Raw genomic sequence first — 13,902 nt, 5'->3', positions numbered from 1 at the left:
CAACTGGCAGGATCAGCATCTAAGGTCCAGTCTACACTGCGATTTGTATTGTCAACGTCCTTACAGCAAGAACCGTGTTCAAACACAGTTCATTAGAAAGCTACTAATGCTGTTTCCGATCCATGGAGAGAGAATCTTGGGCCATATTGCAAGTTGTTCCACCTGGGCACATCTCAGTGCCCGTGTAGATCTCAATGGGCACGAGTCCTCGCGCATAGAACATCTTGCAGAATCAGTGCCTTTCAAAATAGTTTGGTTTTTTTAGGCTTTTTATTTATCCTACTTCATCAGTATTGTACTTGAATTAACGATGTTTCACAATCAGTGAGTCTTTTCCTCTTTATACAATAGGTAAGAAAAGTGTTAGCTCCCTCAGGCTTTTGCAGTCTATTTTGATTTACATGATAGACTCTTTGTCAATTAACAAATGAGCAGTCAACAGTACAGCAAACAATGGGATTAGTTCAATGGGTGAAAAATTGTATTACCTAGAGCAACGTAGATGAAAAGTGGTTTGAAGGCCAAGCAAGTGTGGCTCCATTTCCCTAGCCCTGATCTATACTACAGACTTATGTTGGTATAACTGCATCACCACCACCCTGAGCCACGCGGTTATACCGACCAAACTCCCATGGGGCTGAAGGCTTCACCCCTCAACATAGTTACCACCTCTCATGGAGGGGGCTGATAGCAGAAACTCTCTGGTAGGCGTAGATAGAAGCGTTACAGAGGTGCACTGAGTGTAGCCAAGCCCTTAGGCGGAGCCTTACATTTAAAAAAAAAAAAAAATCACCTCCAAGATCAACAAAATGATCAAAAATGATTAGGTCTTCTATGAGGGGCTTTACTTCATTTATTATTTTAAGAAAAATACAAAAACAATGCAATGGGCATGGCGTTTAAACTAACACCATAGTCTTTCTTACTGATAGCAGGCCAAAGGAATGCAAACCTATACATCCATTATTTTACAGTTTTAGCATATTTTAAAAATTTGAACAGTCATATCCCCTTTTCCAGTCAGTCTGGCACTTTGAAAGTGCCATGGGTAAGGAATTGTTCTCATTAACCTCTGAGGTAGGACAAGAAACTGGGCTTAAATTGCAGCAAGGGAAGTTTAGGTTGGACATTAGGAAAAACTTCCTGTCAGGGTGGTTAAGCACTGGAATAAACTGCCTAGGGCAGTTGTGGAATCTCCATCATTTGAGGTTTTTAAGAGCAGGTTATATAAACATCTGTCAGGGATGGTCTAGATAATTATGATGCTAAGCCAGCAAGTGTTAAGCAACCGGCAGGCTGTGTGACCTGAAAACAACCTGTAAGAATATTTTAGAAGAGTACTGAAATGGTAAACGGCCATTCCTTATAGATAGTTAACAAACTAGAGTTCTTGATAGAGAATCAGAAGTAGATACTAATTGTATTTGTCTGTGTGCCTATATCTTATTAAAGTTTAACAATGTGATCTATTTAGCTTGTAGATGCTAAACTTCTGTTCCTGTCTAAAATATTTCATTACTATAGTCTATTGATTCAGAGATCAAAAAGGGATATTAACAATTAGATGGAACTTGTGGTGTAATATGTGTCTTTATTTCTCTTTGAAGTTTGTAGTAAACTACCTATGAACGTTTGAATGGTGAATAGCCTTATGCTAATTAATGCAACTAGTTATTGGTGTATGCCTAGGAAACAGAGATGTACTTCAAAGCAACAATGTACATTACCTATTCTTAGGGTCCTACCAAATTCACGGCCATGAAGAACATGTCACGGACCATGAAATCTGATCTCCCCTGTGAAATCTGACTATTGTAGGGGAAACCAGATTTCAGAGAGTTGGGCAGCCAGAGAGTGGCAGCTGCTGGCCGGGAGCCCATCTCTGAAGGCAGCAGCGCTGCCAGCAGCAGCAGTGCAGAGAGTGAGGTGGCCCCCCGCACTCTACCCTGTCTTGGGTTAGGAGTCCTACTGTTACAATACTGTGAAATTTCAGATTTAAATATCTGAAATAGTGAAATTTATTATTTTAAAAATCCTATGACCATGAAATTGAACAAAATGGACTGTGAATTTGGTAAGGCCCTACCTATTCTTCATCCAAGAAATGGCTGCTGTGATCATTTGCTGCCAAAAGGCATATCATCTGAACTTCAGCTAGAAAGGATCTTTTAGGCCTGATCTTTACTAGCTCAGATCTGCTAAAACTTTGTCAGGGGAAGTCTAAGTCCCAAGACTGAGGTCTCTAGATCTATTCTGGATTATCCCTGCAATTCTTCTGGAAGAATTTGAACAAACTCTACACATGGACTGCCTATTGGACTATAATCAATTGAACTGATTCTAAAAGGACTTTTATGAATCAGCAGCAACACCTGCTCTGCTATGAAACTGACCTAAGAACTTTATTCATATCTTTATGTACAATGATCTTTTAACATAAGAACGGCCATACTGGGTCAGACCAAAGGTCAATTAAGCCCAGTATCTGTCTTCTGACAGATGCCCCAGAGGGAATGAACAGAACAGGGAATCATCAAAAACAACAAGGAGTCTGGTGGCACTTTAAAGACTAACAGATTTATAAAACCTCACTTCTTCAGATGCAACGGAATCATCAAATGATCCATCCCTATCGCCCATTCCCAGCTTCTGGCAAACAGAGGCCAGGGACACCATCTCTGATCATCCTGGATAATAACCATTGATGGACCTATCCTCCATGAATTTATCTAGTCCTTTTTTGAAGGCTGTTATAGTCTTGGCCTTCACAACATCCTCTGGCAAGGAGTTACACAGGTTGACTCTGCGTTGTGTGAAGAAATACTTCCTTTTGTTTGTTTTAAACCTGCTGCTTATTGATTTAATTTGGTGACCCCTAGTTCTTGTGTTATGAGAAGTAAATAACACTTCCTTATTTACTTTCTCCACACCAGTCATGATTGTATAGACCTCTATCATATTCCCCCTTAGTCATCTCTTTTCCAAGCTGAAAAGTCCCTATCTTACTATGCTGTCCTCATACAGCAGCTGTTCCATACCCCTAATCATTTTGTTGCCCTTTTCTGAACCTTTTCCAATTCCAAAATATCTTTTTTGAGATGGGGCGACCACATCTGCATGCAGTATTCAAGATCGGGGCATATGATGGATTTATATAGAGGCAATATGATATTTTCTGTCTTATCTATCCCTTTCTTAATAATTCCCAACATTCTGTTAGCTTTTTTGACTGCGACTGCACATTGAGTGGATGTTTTCAGAGAACTATCCACAATGACTCCAAGATCTCTTTCTTGAGTGGTAACAGCTAATTTAAACACCATCATTTTATATGTATAATTGGGATTATGTTTTCCAGTGTGCATTACTTTGCATTTATCAGCATTGAATTTCATCTGCCATTTTGTTGCCTAGTCAACCAGTTTTGTGAGATCCCTTTGTAGCTCTTTGCAGTCTGTTTTGGACTTAACTATCTTGAATAGTTTCGTATCATCTGCATCATCACATGCTCCTCTGCTCCTATTGGCTTTCTCCCAGACCTTAGTTTAAAAACTGCTCTACAACCTTTTTAATTTTAAATGCCAGCAATCTGGTTCCATTTTGGTTTAGGTGGAGCCCATCCTTCCTGTATAGGCTCCTCCTTTCCTAAAAGTTTCCCCAGTTCCTAATAAATCTAAACCCCTCCTCCCTACACCATTGTCTCATACACATAGTGAGACCCTGCAGTTCTGCCTAGCCCTGCGCGTGGAACTGGAAGCATTTCAGAGAAAGCTACCATGGAGTTCCTGGACTTCAATCTCTTACCTAGCAGCCCAAATTTGGCCTCCAGGACCTCTCTCCTATCCTTCCCTACGTCATTGGTACCTACATGTACTACGACCACATAAATCTATCTAGATGTCTTGAGGGATCCACAACCTTCGCACCAGGCAGGCAAGTCACCATGCAGTTCTCCTGGTCATCTTAAACCCAGCTATCTGTTTCTAATGATTGAATTCCCCATAACTATTCCCTGGCTGCTCCTAATAACAGGAGTTCCCTCCCCTGGAGAGGAATAGAACTCTTTCTACAGTAACTCTCTTTTCTTTTAAAATAAATGTTAGATTTAGTTAATAAGAATTGGCTATAAGCATGTATTGGGGTAAGATCTGAAATATTCATTGCCCTGGTGCGTAATGGGTCTGATCTCTTGGGGCTGGTAGAACTTTATATATGGTGAATAGATTTTAAGTAACCCTCACTATATAGACTTGGTTGTCTGGGTGGGGGCCAAAGGCTGGATTGCTTAAAGGGAACGGTATTTTGGCTCCTTGGTAAGCAGTATAGTATTGGAAAAGCTGTTTTGTTACTGCCTTGGTGAGTCTAATTATGAGAATATACCACCATTTCTGGGGATTGTCTGCCCTGTTCTTTGCAAAAAGCAACAGAGGGTCCTGTGGCACCTTTAAGACTAACAGAAGTATTGGGAGCATAAGCTTTCCTGGGTAAGAACCTCACTTCTTCAGATTCACTTGCATCTGAAGAAGTGAGGTTCTTACCCAGGAAAGCTTATGCTCCAATACTTCTGTTAGTTTTAAAGGTGCCACAGGACCCTCTGTTGCTTTTTACAGATTCAGACGAACACGGCTACCCCTCTGATACCTGTTCTTTGCAGTTTGTCCTGATTGAGCATTCTCAGTATAGCCCCTCCAGCGACCCAGGTCACATAATACAGAGCAGGGGGCTGGACTAGACCGCTGGAAGTCCCTTCCAGGCCTATGATGTAGGCCACAGCAAGCGAACTATGCTCCCGATTATTATCCCTGCCGTGCCTGGGGGCTGATCCTTTGCCGTGTTGGCCTTTGCCCCCAGGGGAACTGTTTCAACAACATTTTAACAAGCCACGGGCAGGTGGCTGGAGCCCACCGCTGCAAGCCCTGCCGGGGGGTGGGAAGACGGGACGTGGTCCGAAGCGCCTCTGGGTGCGCTCCCGCAGGCGGGGGAGCTCTGTCCGCGCAGGGCTGCTGGGGTGAGGCAAACAGGCCCCGGCCTCTTGCTGCTGCCTCCTCCCAACCCAAACACCCCCCGATCCTCGCGCGCACGTCCCAGGACCAAACCGGGCTGCGCGGGGAAGGGCGGCCCGTGTCTCCCGGACTGAACGGGGGGGAAGGCAGGAGTCCCGTGTCCTGTACGCTGTTACCTGGGGCAAGGCAAAGGGGCCGCACAGCGCCGCGAACCGCCCGGCCCCGGCCCGCTCCCCAGGGGAGCCCGGCCGGAGCCCGCCCCTCAGAGCGAGCGAGGCGCCGCATCCCGGAGCCCGGCCCCGGACGTGCGCCTCCCACTGCCCGGAGATGGCGGCTCGGGGCCCGGGCCGCCTCCTGCTCCTGCTGGGCCTGGCCGCCGCGCTCTGCCTCCCACGGGCCGCCCAGTCGCCCCCCGGCGCCTTCCAGGCCGGGCACGGCGCCGCCTCGCTCCCCGCCGCCGCCGCCGCGGGCCGCCGCCGGTGAGGAGAGTGTTCGGGGCTGCCGGGCCGGGGGCCTGGCGCGGAGCCCCGCCGCCGGTGAGGAGAGTGTGAGGCGCTGCCGGGCCGGGAGCCCCCGGGGGCCTGGCTGTGCCGCGCCGCGCCGCCTGTGCAGGCGGGACCCGCCCCCGGCCGCGGGGTGCGGGACTCTCCCCGGCGCGGCAGGCCGGGCCCCGAGGCGCCCCTGCGCTGGTCCCGCTGGGCGAGCTGCGGGCGCCTCAGCAGAGCAGGCCACGCCCGGAGGATTTGGGCGGCTAGTTTTGGGTGCCCGTTTGCCTAAAGCGCGGCTGCGAGCGCCTGGCAGGGCTGGGGTGTCGCTGCCGGGGGTGGTGCTACAGCCCGGCATCAAAGCCATTTTCTATGGCGAGAGCAAGGCTGGCTGGAGCAACTGGGAACAGTGCGAGGTGCAGCGATCCAGTCCTCTTTCGCTGGGGAGAGCCGCCTTCCTGCCACCTCCGTTTTCACCCCTCCTGTCATCCAGCACACCTGGGCAGCAGCTCTGGCTCCCAATCTCCTTGCTGCACAATCTCTTGAGGCAAATGCCCCCATGAATCTTTTGCTTGATACTTGCGCACTTGCCTTGGTCATGACACCGCTTTGTGCCGTGCAGCTCTGATTCACGTTTGTTAATGACCTTCGATTCCTTGCCCCCTTACTGAGGTGAGCTGAGGAAATTTTGACTTTGTTTCTATCTGAGGCAGTATATTGCAGCCTTCTACAGATATTGCCCAAACTACCCTTTCTTTTGCCCTGGAGGTAAGGAGTCATAAGAGAGAAATGGGGAGCCTAGTAAAGTGATTCCAAAATAGCGACAGATAAGTTCTCTGTGTAAATGCTTGAAGCCTCCCCAAAGTGATTCTAGTTTCTCACTCTCTCCAGGTATCTTTTGTATGATGTAAATCCTCCTGAAGGGTTCAATCTACGCAGAGATGTCTATATTCGTGTTGCCTCTCTTCTAAAGACCTTGCTGAAAAGCGAAGCTTGGGTATTGGTCCTGCCTCCTTGGGGACGTCTTTATCACTGGCAGAGTCCTGACATTCATCAGGTCCGAATCCCTTGGTCTGAGTTCTTTGATCTTCCAAGCCTCAATAAAAACATCCCTGTTATTGAGTATGAGCAGTTTCTTGCAGGTAAAGTACATTTATTCTACTACCTGTGAGGGGTTAATAAATCTTTAATGTGTTTCCTTCACAGGTTTTTCTGTTTATGAATGCATTAGAACAAGGTGTGTACAGTATTACTTTTTCTGCTACTCTAAGGGTACGTCTTCACTTACATCCGGGTCCGGATGTAAGCAATCGGTTTTCTGAGTTCGATTTATCGCGTCTGGTTAAGACGCGATAAATCGATCCCGGATCGATCCCGGAAGTGCCCCGGATCGATCCCGGAAGTGCTCGCCGTCGACGCTGGTACTCCAGCTCGGCGAGCGGAGTACGCAGCATCGACGGGGGAGCCTTCCTGCCGCGTCTGGACCGCGGTAACTTCGGACTAAGGTACTTCGAATTCAGCTACGTTATTAACGTAGCTGAATTTGCGTACCTTAGTCCGAAGTGGGGGGGTTAGTGTAGACCAGCCCTAAAGAGGAGTTTTGAAATCTTTGCTCAATGATTGAGCAAGTTGTGTAAGTTTCCTCTCGGATGCTTATATTTGACAGTAGGAAAACTTACTTCTAACAAGTTACCATGTGTCATTGCAAAGAAAGATCTGTTTCTAACCCAAAGAGCACTGTTAGTGTAACTGAACTTCAGGGGTGGCTCTATGTATTTTGCTGCCCCAAGCACGGCAGTCTGGCAGCCTTCAGTGGCGTGCCTGCAGGACGTCCGCTGGTAATGCGGATTCTGCAGCATGCCTGCGGGAGGTCTGCCGGTCCCGCGTCTTCGGCGTACCCGCCGCCGAAGCCACGGGACCGGCGGACCTCCCACAGGCATGCTGCTGAAGGCTGCCTGACTGCCTCCCTCACAGCGACCGGCAGGCCGCCCCCTGCAGCTTGCCACCCCAGGCACGCGCTTGGAGCGCTGGTGCCTGGAGCCGCCCCTGCTGCACTTCTGTCAGTTTAGTATCCTCAAGCTAGTCACCATGAAACTAATCTGAGAAATGAGAAGCAAATTTGAATTAAACAGGAGTACCTGTGTTATATAGAGTATAGGGCCAAGGAAGGCCGGAGAGAAGAAAACTGACAATCTTGTTATCACCTCATTCAGAAGTGGTGACTTTCAACAGGCACGGTAAGTTCAGAACCTGATTTTCCTCTCTTTCTAAAATGTAACTACAGAGAAGCTCATATGACCAAAACAGGTCATTGTGTGTGTTTGAGTCTGTTCTAATTTACACTGGGGGCCAGAACAATGGCCAGGTAGGTGATTCGGGATGAAGGGAGCACAAAGGGGTGCTGTGTGCCCCTGCCCGAGCTGTTTGTAAAACATGAAAACATCTTGTGCTTTCATTCACTTTGAGTGAAATTGACTCCATCTGCCTAAATCCCAGGTAATCCTGTTCTGTGTGGAGGGGTTGGTGCAATTCACGCTCTCTTCCCAACTCAGGTTCAGTGTGTTATGCTGCTGAACAAGCCCTCCATTCCCCAGGGGGGAATTGAAGGTGAAGGGTCTTGGTCTTTCCAAGTGGCATAGTAGAGTTTTGTTTCTATCATCATAATTATTAAGGATGGCTTTCTAAGATATACTGGAATAAGCATATTTTCATTTCAGTCCGGTAGGTGTGCTTTGGTTGACACGGTGATGGGAAGTGTTAAAGCTTGAGAGTTTGTGACAGAGTGAAAAGAACGAGGAGTCCTTGTGGCACCTTAGAGACTAACAGATTTAGTTGGGCATAAGCTTTCGTGGGCTAAAACCCACTTCATTAGATGCATGGAGTGGAAAATACAGTAGGAAGAAGTATATATAGATAGATATACACACACACAAACAGAGAACATGAAAATGGGGGTTGCCTTACCAACTCTAATGAGACAAATCAATTAAGGTGGGCTATTATCAGCAGGAGAAAAAAAACTTTTGTAGTGATAATCAGGATGGCCCATTTCAAACAGTTGACAAGGTGTGAGTAACAGTGGGGGGGGGGGAAATTAGCATGGGGAAATAGTTTTTAATTTGTGTAATGACCCATCCACTCCCAGTCTTTATTCAAGCCTAATTTAATGGTGTCCAGTTTGCAAATTAATTCCAGTTCTGCAGTTTCTCATTGGAGTCTGTTTCTGAAGTTTTTTTGTTGAAGAATTGCGACTTTTAGGTCTGTAACTGAGTGTCCAGGGAGGTTGAAGTGTTCTCTGACTGGTTTTTGAACGTTATAATTCTTGACGTCTGATTTGTGTCCATTTATTATTTTGCGTAGAGACTATCCGGTTTGGCCAATGTACATGGCAAAGGGGCATTGCTGGCACATGATGGCATATATCACATTGGTAGATGTGCAGGTGAATGAGCCCCTGATGGTGTGGCTGATGTGATTAGCTCCTATGATGGTGTCCCTTGAATAGATATGTGGACAGAGTTGGCAATGGGCTTTGTTGCAAGGATAGGTTCCTGGGTTAGTGTTTTTGTTGTGTGGTGCGTGGTTGCTGGTGAGTAATTGCTTCAGGCTGGGGGGCTGTCTGTAAGCGAGGACTGGCCTAGGGTGACCAGATGTCCCGATTTTATAGGGACAGTCCCGATTTTTGGGTCTTTTTCTTATATAGGCTCCTATTACCCCCACCCCCGTCCCGATTTTTCACATTTGCTGTCTGGTCACCCTAGACTGGCCTGTCTCCCAAGGTCTGTAAGAGTGAGGGATCGTCCTTCGGGATAGGTTGTAGATCCTTGATGACGCGCTGGAGAGGTTTTAGTTGGGGGCTGAAGGTGATGGCTAGTGGCGTTCTATTACTTTCTTTGGCCTGTCCTGTAGTAGGTGACTTCTGGGTACTCTTCTGGCTCTGTCAATCTGTTTCTTCACTTCAACAGGTGGGTCTTGTAGTTTTAAGAACGCTTGATAGAGATCTTGTAGGTGTTTGTCTCTGTCTGAGGGATTGGAGCAAATGCGGTTGTATCTTAGAGCTTGGCTGTAAACAATGGATCGTGTGATGTGGTCTGGATGGAAGCTGGAGGCATGTAGGTAAGTATAGCAGTCAGTAGGTTTCCAGTACAGGGTGGTGTTTATGTGATCATCGCTTATTAGCACTGTAGTGTCCAGGAAGTGGATCTCTTGTGTGGACTGGTCTAGGCTGAGGTTGATGGTGGGATGGAAATGGTTGAAATCCTGGTGGAATTCCTCAAGGGCTTCTTTTCCATGGGTCCAGATGATGATGATGTAGCGCAAGTAGAGTAGGGGCGTTAGGGGACGAGAGCTGAGGAAGCGTTGTTCTAAGTCAGCCATAAAAATGTTGGCATACTGTGGGGCCATGCGGGTACCCATAGCAGTGCCGCTGACTGGAAGGTATACATGTTCCCAAATGTGAAATAGTTGTGGGTGAGGACAAAGTTCAGCCACCAGGTGCGGTGACTGTTGTAGGGTCAGAGTGAATGCGATAGATGAAGTTAGGGGTGATGATACCGAGGCAAAAGTGTAATAACTTTATGCTATAATGAAGCTGATTGGACTCTTCCTTCATGTAGGCATTACCCGAATAAAACCTCTCAGGAGGCTTTCTCCACTGTGGCACACAGCGTACAATAGATCCTCAGTCCCACCACATAACTTGCCTTTGAATTTTTGTGCTATTTTCTAGACACGTGTTATTTTAATGTGATTTCAGTAAAAGTCACAGTGTTCATTGGTTTTAATTTTTGTGTTTTACCTTCGTTGCTTGTGATTTTTTTTTTTTTTTTTTTTTGGTTACTTCTTTGGAAATGTCTTTCCCTACTGTCGCTATCTTTATGCAGTTGAGAGGAAAAAGGTATACTCTTTCTTGCTCAAAACAAGTCCGCTCCATCATTGTCCTGACACTCGTAGGTATTGGGTCTTGTTTTGTGCTCACTCTGCTGCCTTTTCAGTAAAGCTAAATAACGTACAGCAATAAATCATTGTAAGTAGATATGAAAATGTCCTATTAGATCTAGTTGATGCCTTTGCAAGGGCAGAGGACAGTTGTCTGTCCCCTTCTGGATTCTAAGTGTCTATATAATTAACAAACCCACCACAAGTGCTGATCATAGAATCATAGAATATCAGGGTTGGAAGGGACCTCAGGAGGTCATCTAGTCCAACCCCCTGCTCAAAGCAGGACCAATTCCCAACTAAATCATCCCAGCCAGGGCTTTGTCAAGCCGGGCCTTAAAAACCTCCAAGGAAGGAGACTCCACCACCTCCCTAGGTAACGCATTCCAGTGCTTCACCACCCTCCTAGTGAAATAGTGTTTCCTAATATCCAACCTAGACCTCCCCCACTGCAACTTGAGACCATTGCTCCTTGTTCTGTCATCTGCCACCATTGAGAACAGCCGAGTTCCATCCTCTTTGGAACCCCCCTTCAGGTAGTTGAAGACTGCTATCAAATCCCCCCTCATTCTTCTCTTCTGGAGACTAAACAATCCCAGTTCCCTCAGCCTCTCCTCATAAGTCATGCGCTCCAGACCCCTAATCATTTTTGTTGCCCTCCGCTGGACTCTTTCCAATTTTTCCACATCCTTCTTGTAGTGTGGGGCCCAAAACTGGACACAGTACTCCAGATGAGGCCTCACCAATGTCGAATAAAGGGGAACGATCACGTCCCTCGATCTGCTGGCAATGCCCCTACTTATACAGCCCAAAATGCCGTTAGCCTTCTTGGCAACAAGAGCACACTGTTGACTCATATCCAGCTTCTCGTCCACTGTGACCCCTAGGTCCTTTTCTGCAGAACTGCTACCTAGCCATTCGGTCCCTAGTCTGTAGCTGTGCATGGGATTCTTCCGTCCTAAGTGCAGGACTCTGCACTTGTCCTTGTTGAACTTCATCAGGTTTCTTTTGGCCCAATCCTCTAATTTGTCTAGGTCCCTCTGTATCCGATCCCTACCCTCTAGTGTATCTACCACGCCTCCTAGTTTAGTGTCATCGGCAAACTTGCTGAGAGTGCAGTCCACACCATCCTCCAGATCATTAATAAAGATATTAAACAAAACCGGCCCCAGGACCGACCCTTGGGGCACTCCGCTTGAAACTGGCTGCCAACTAGACATGGAGCCATTGATCACTACCCGTTGAGCCCGACGATCTAGCCATCTTTCTATCCACCTTATAGTCCATTCATCCAGCCCATACTTCTTTAACTTGGCAGCAAGAATACTGTGGGAGACCGTATCAAAAGCTTTGCTAAAGTCAAGGAATAACACATCCACTGCTTTCCCCTCATCCACAGAGCCAGTTATCTCATCATAGAAGGCAATTAGGTTAGTAAGGCACGACTTCCCCTTGGTGAATCCATGCTGACTGTTCCTGATCACTTTCCTCTCCTCTAAGTGTTTCATAATTGATTCCTTGAGGACCTGCTCCATGATTTTTCCAGGGACTGAGGTGAGGCTGACTGGCCTGTAGTTCCCCGGATCCTCCTTCTTCTCTTTTTTAAAGATGGGCACTACATTAGCCTTTTTCCAGTCATCCGGGACCTCCCCCGATCGCCATGAATTTTCAAAAATAATGGCTAATGGCTCTGCAATCTCATCCGCCAACTCCTTTAGCACCCTCGGATGCAGCGCATCCGGCCCCATGGACTTGTGCACGTCCAGTTTTTCTAAATAGTCCCAAACCACTTCTTTCTCCACAGAGGGCTGGTCACCTTCTCCCCATATTGTGCTGCCCAGTGCAGCAGTCTGGGAGCTGACCTTGTTTGTGAAGACAGAGGCAAAAAAATCATTGAGTACATTAGCTTTTTCCACATCCTCAGTCACTAGGTTGCCTCCCTCATTCAGTAAGGGGCCCACACTTTCCTTGACTTTCTTCTTGTTGCTAACATACCTGAAGAAACCCTTCTTGTTACTCTTAACATCTCTTGCTAGCTGCAACTCGAAGTGTGATTTGGCCTTCCTGATTTCACTCCTGCATGCCTGAGCAGTATTTTTATACTCCTCCCTGGTCATTTGTCCAATCTTCCACTTCTTGTAAGCTTCTTTTTTGCATTTAAGATCAGCAAGGATTTCACTGTTTAGCCAAGCTGGTCGCCTGCCATATTTACTGTTCTTTCTACACATCGGGATGGTTTGTTCCTGCAACCGCAATAAGGATTCTTTAAAATACAGCCAGCTCTCCTGGACCCCTTTGCCCTTCATGTTATTCTCCCAGGGGATCCTGCCCATCTGTTCCCTGAGGGAGTCAAAGTCTGCTTTTCTGAATGATGAATTGCTTTTTGGCTGAGTTCAGTCTTACTGACAATCTACCCTCCACGAAGTTATGACAATTTCAAGGAGGGTCAAATTTCAGGCCTTGGCAAAATTGAGTGTCTTATAAAAATATTTGACTTAATTACTGTAAGTACGTGAAGAGATGTTAATGAACATATATAATTCCAGGTATGAAATAGGATCCTCATCCTCCATGCCCAAGTCTAAATAGTTTTAAATATTTTTTTTAAAATGCTGTAGTAAAAGCAATTACAGACTGACTTTATCACATTGGTTTGAAAAAACAAGACCACTCTTTAACTGTAAAAGCCCAGAAGACATCTGAAAGATTAAACTTTCATTGTTTTACACTCCTAAGTAAAACATAGCCAAATTTCCCTGAACTTCGTAGTACAACGTAATAGCCCTTAGGACTTTAAACACGTGAAAATGGCAGGGCTGGAAATTTTCTTATATTTAAAGAGTGATCAGGACTCAGACTCCAGACTTTGGCATGAGAAGACACGGGCTTGTGGGGAGTGGGTGGAGAAGGAGAGAGGAAAATATTAAAGGTAAGAGCAAAGGGATGGAAGAGACCAACTCTGAAAATGTTCATATTTTATAATAAAGCTTTAGGAAAAAATAAGCCAGTTTACCTGGTAGCAGCTGTACTTACTCCTAGTACAGTACTAGAGCCCATCCAGTGCCTGTGGAAGCTAAAGGAGAGATTCTTATTGACTTCAGGGAGAGTTGGACAAGGCCCCTTCTGAGAAAACTCACTGAGCTGGCCTTTGGGAGCAGCCCTGTTGCAAACAGCATGGCCAGCCTGCGCTCAGTTCTCACATGCGTGCTCTGAAGACCATCTCTTAGGTGAATGACATGCCGGTCTTCTTCTGGGAGTCCCATTGTGCTTGTTTTTAAAAAAAAATATGGATGCACAGAAGAGACTTTGTGGCCAGTTCATCCCTAGAGTAAATCCATTTTCCTCAGTGGAGTTACAACAAAGATGAATTTGGCCCTCCATAGTCAAGGTTGTATGGAGACTGTCAGTGTAAGTTATATTTTCTACCCACACCCACACTCCTAAATTTTGATGGAAAAGGGCAATCTGTGTGAAAG

General features: G+C 46.4%; 1 protein-coding gene across 1 annotated transcript in view; it reads left to right on the top strand.

The window, feature by feature from the left end:
• Positions 1-5,330: 5,330 nt before the first annotated feature.
• Positions 5,331-13,902, top strand: part of POFUT2 (protein O-fucosyltransferase 2) — a 34,892-nt gene continuing 26,320 nt past the window's right edge. Inside the window, exons 1-2 of the mRNA XM_065413225.1 lie at positions 5,331-5,482; positions 6,380-6,630. Of these exons, the coding sequence (XP_065269297.1) occupies positions 5,331-5,482; positions 6,380-6,630 (403 nt within the window). The remainder of the gene's footprint in view (positions 5,483-6,379; positions 6,631-13,902) is intronic.

This window comes from Emys orbicularis, chromosome 11 (genome assembly GCF_028017835.1).
Source record: "Emys orbicularis isolate rEmyOrb1 chromosome 11, rEmyOrb1.hap1, whole genome shotgun sequence".
Classification (NCBI taxonomy): Eukaryota; Metazoa; Chordata; order Testudines; family Emydidae; genus Emys; species Emys orbicularis.
Note: the sequence above shows the minus strand (reverse complement) of the source record. Positions and strands in the feature narration are given on the sequence as shown.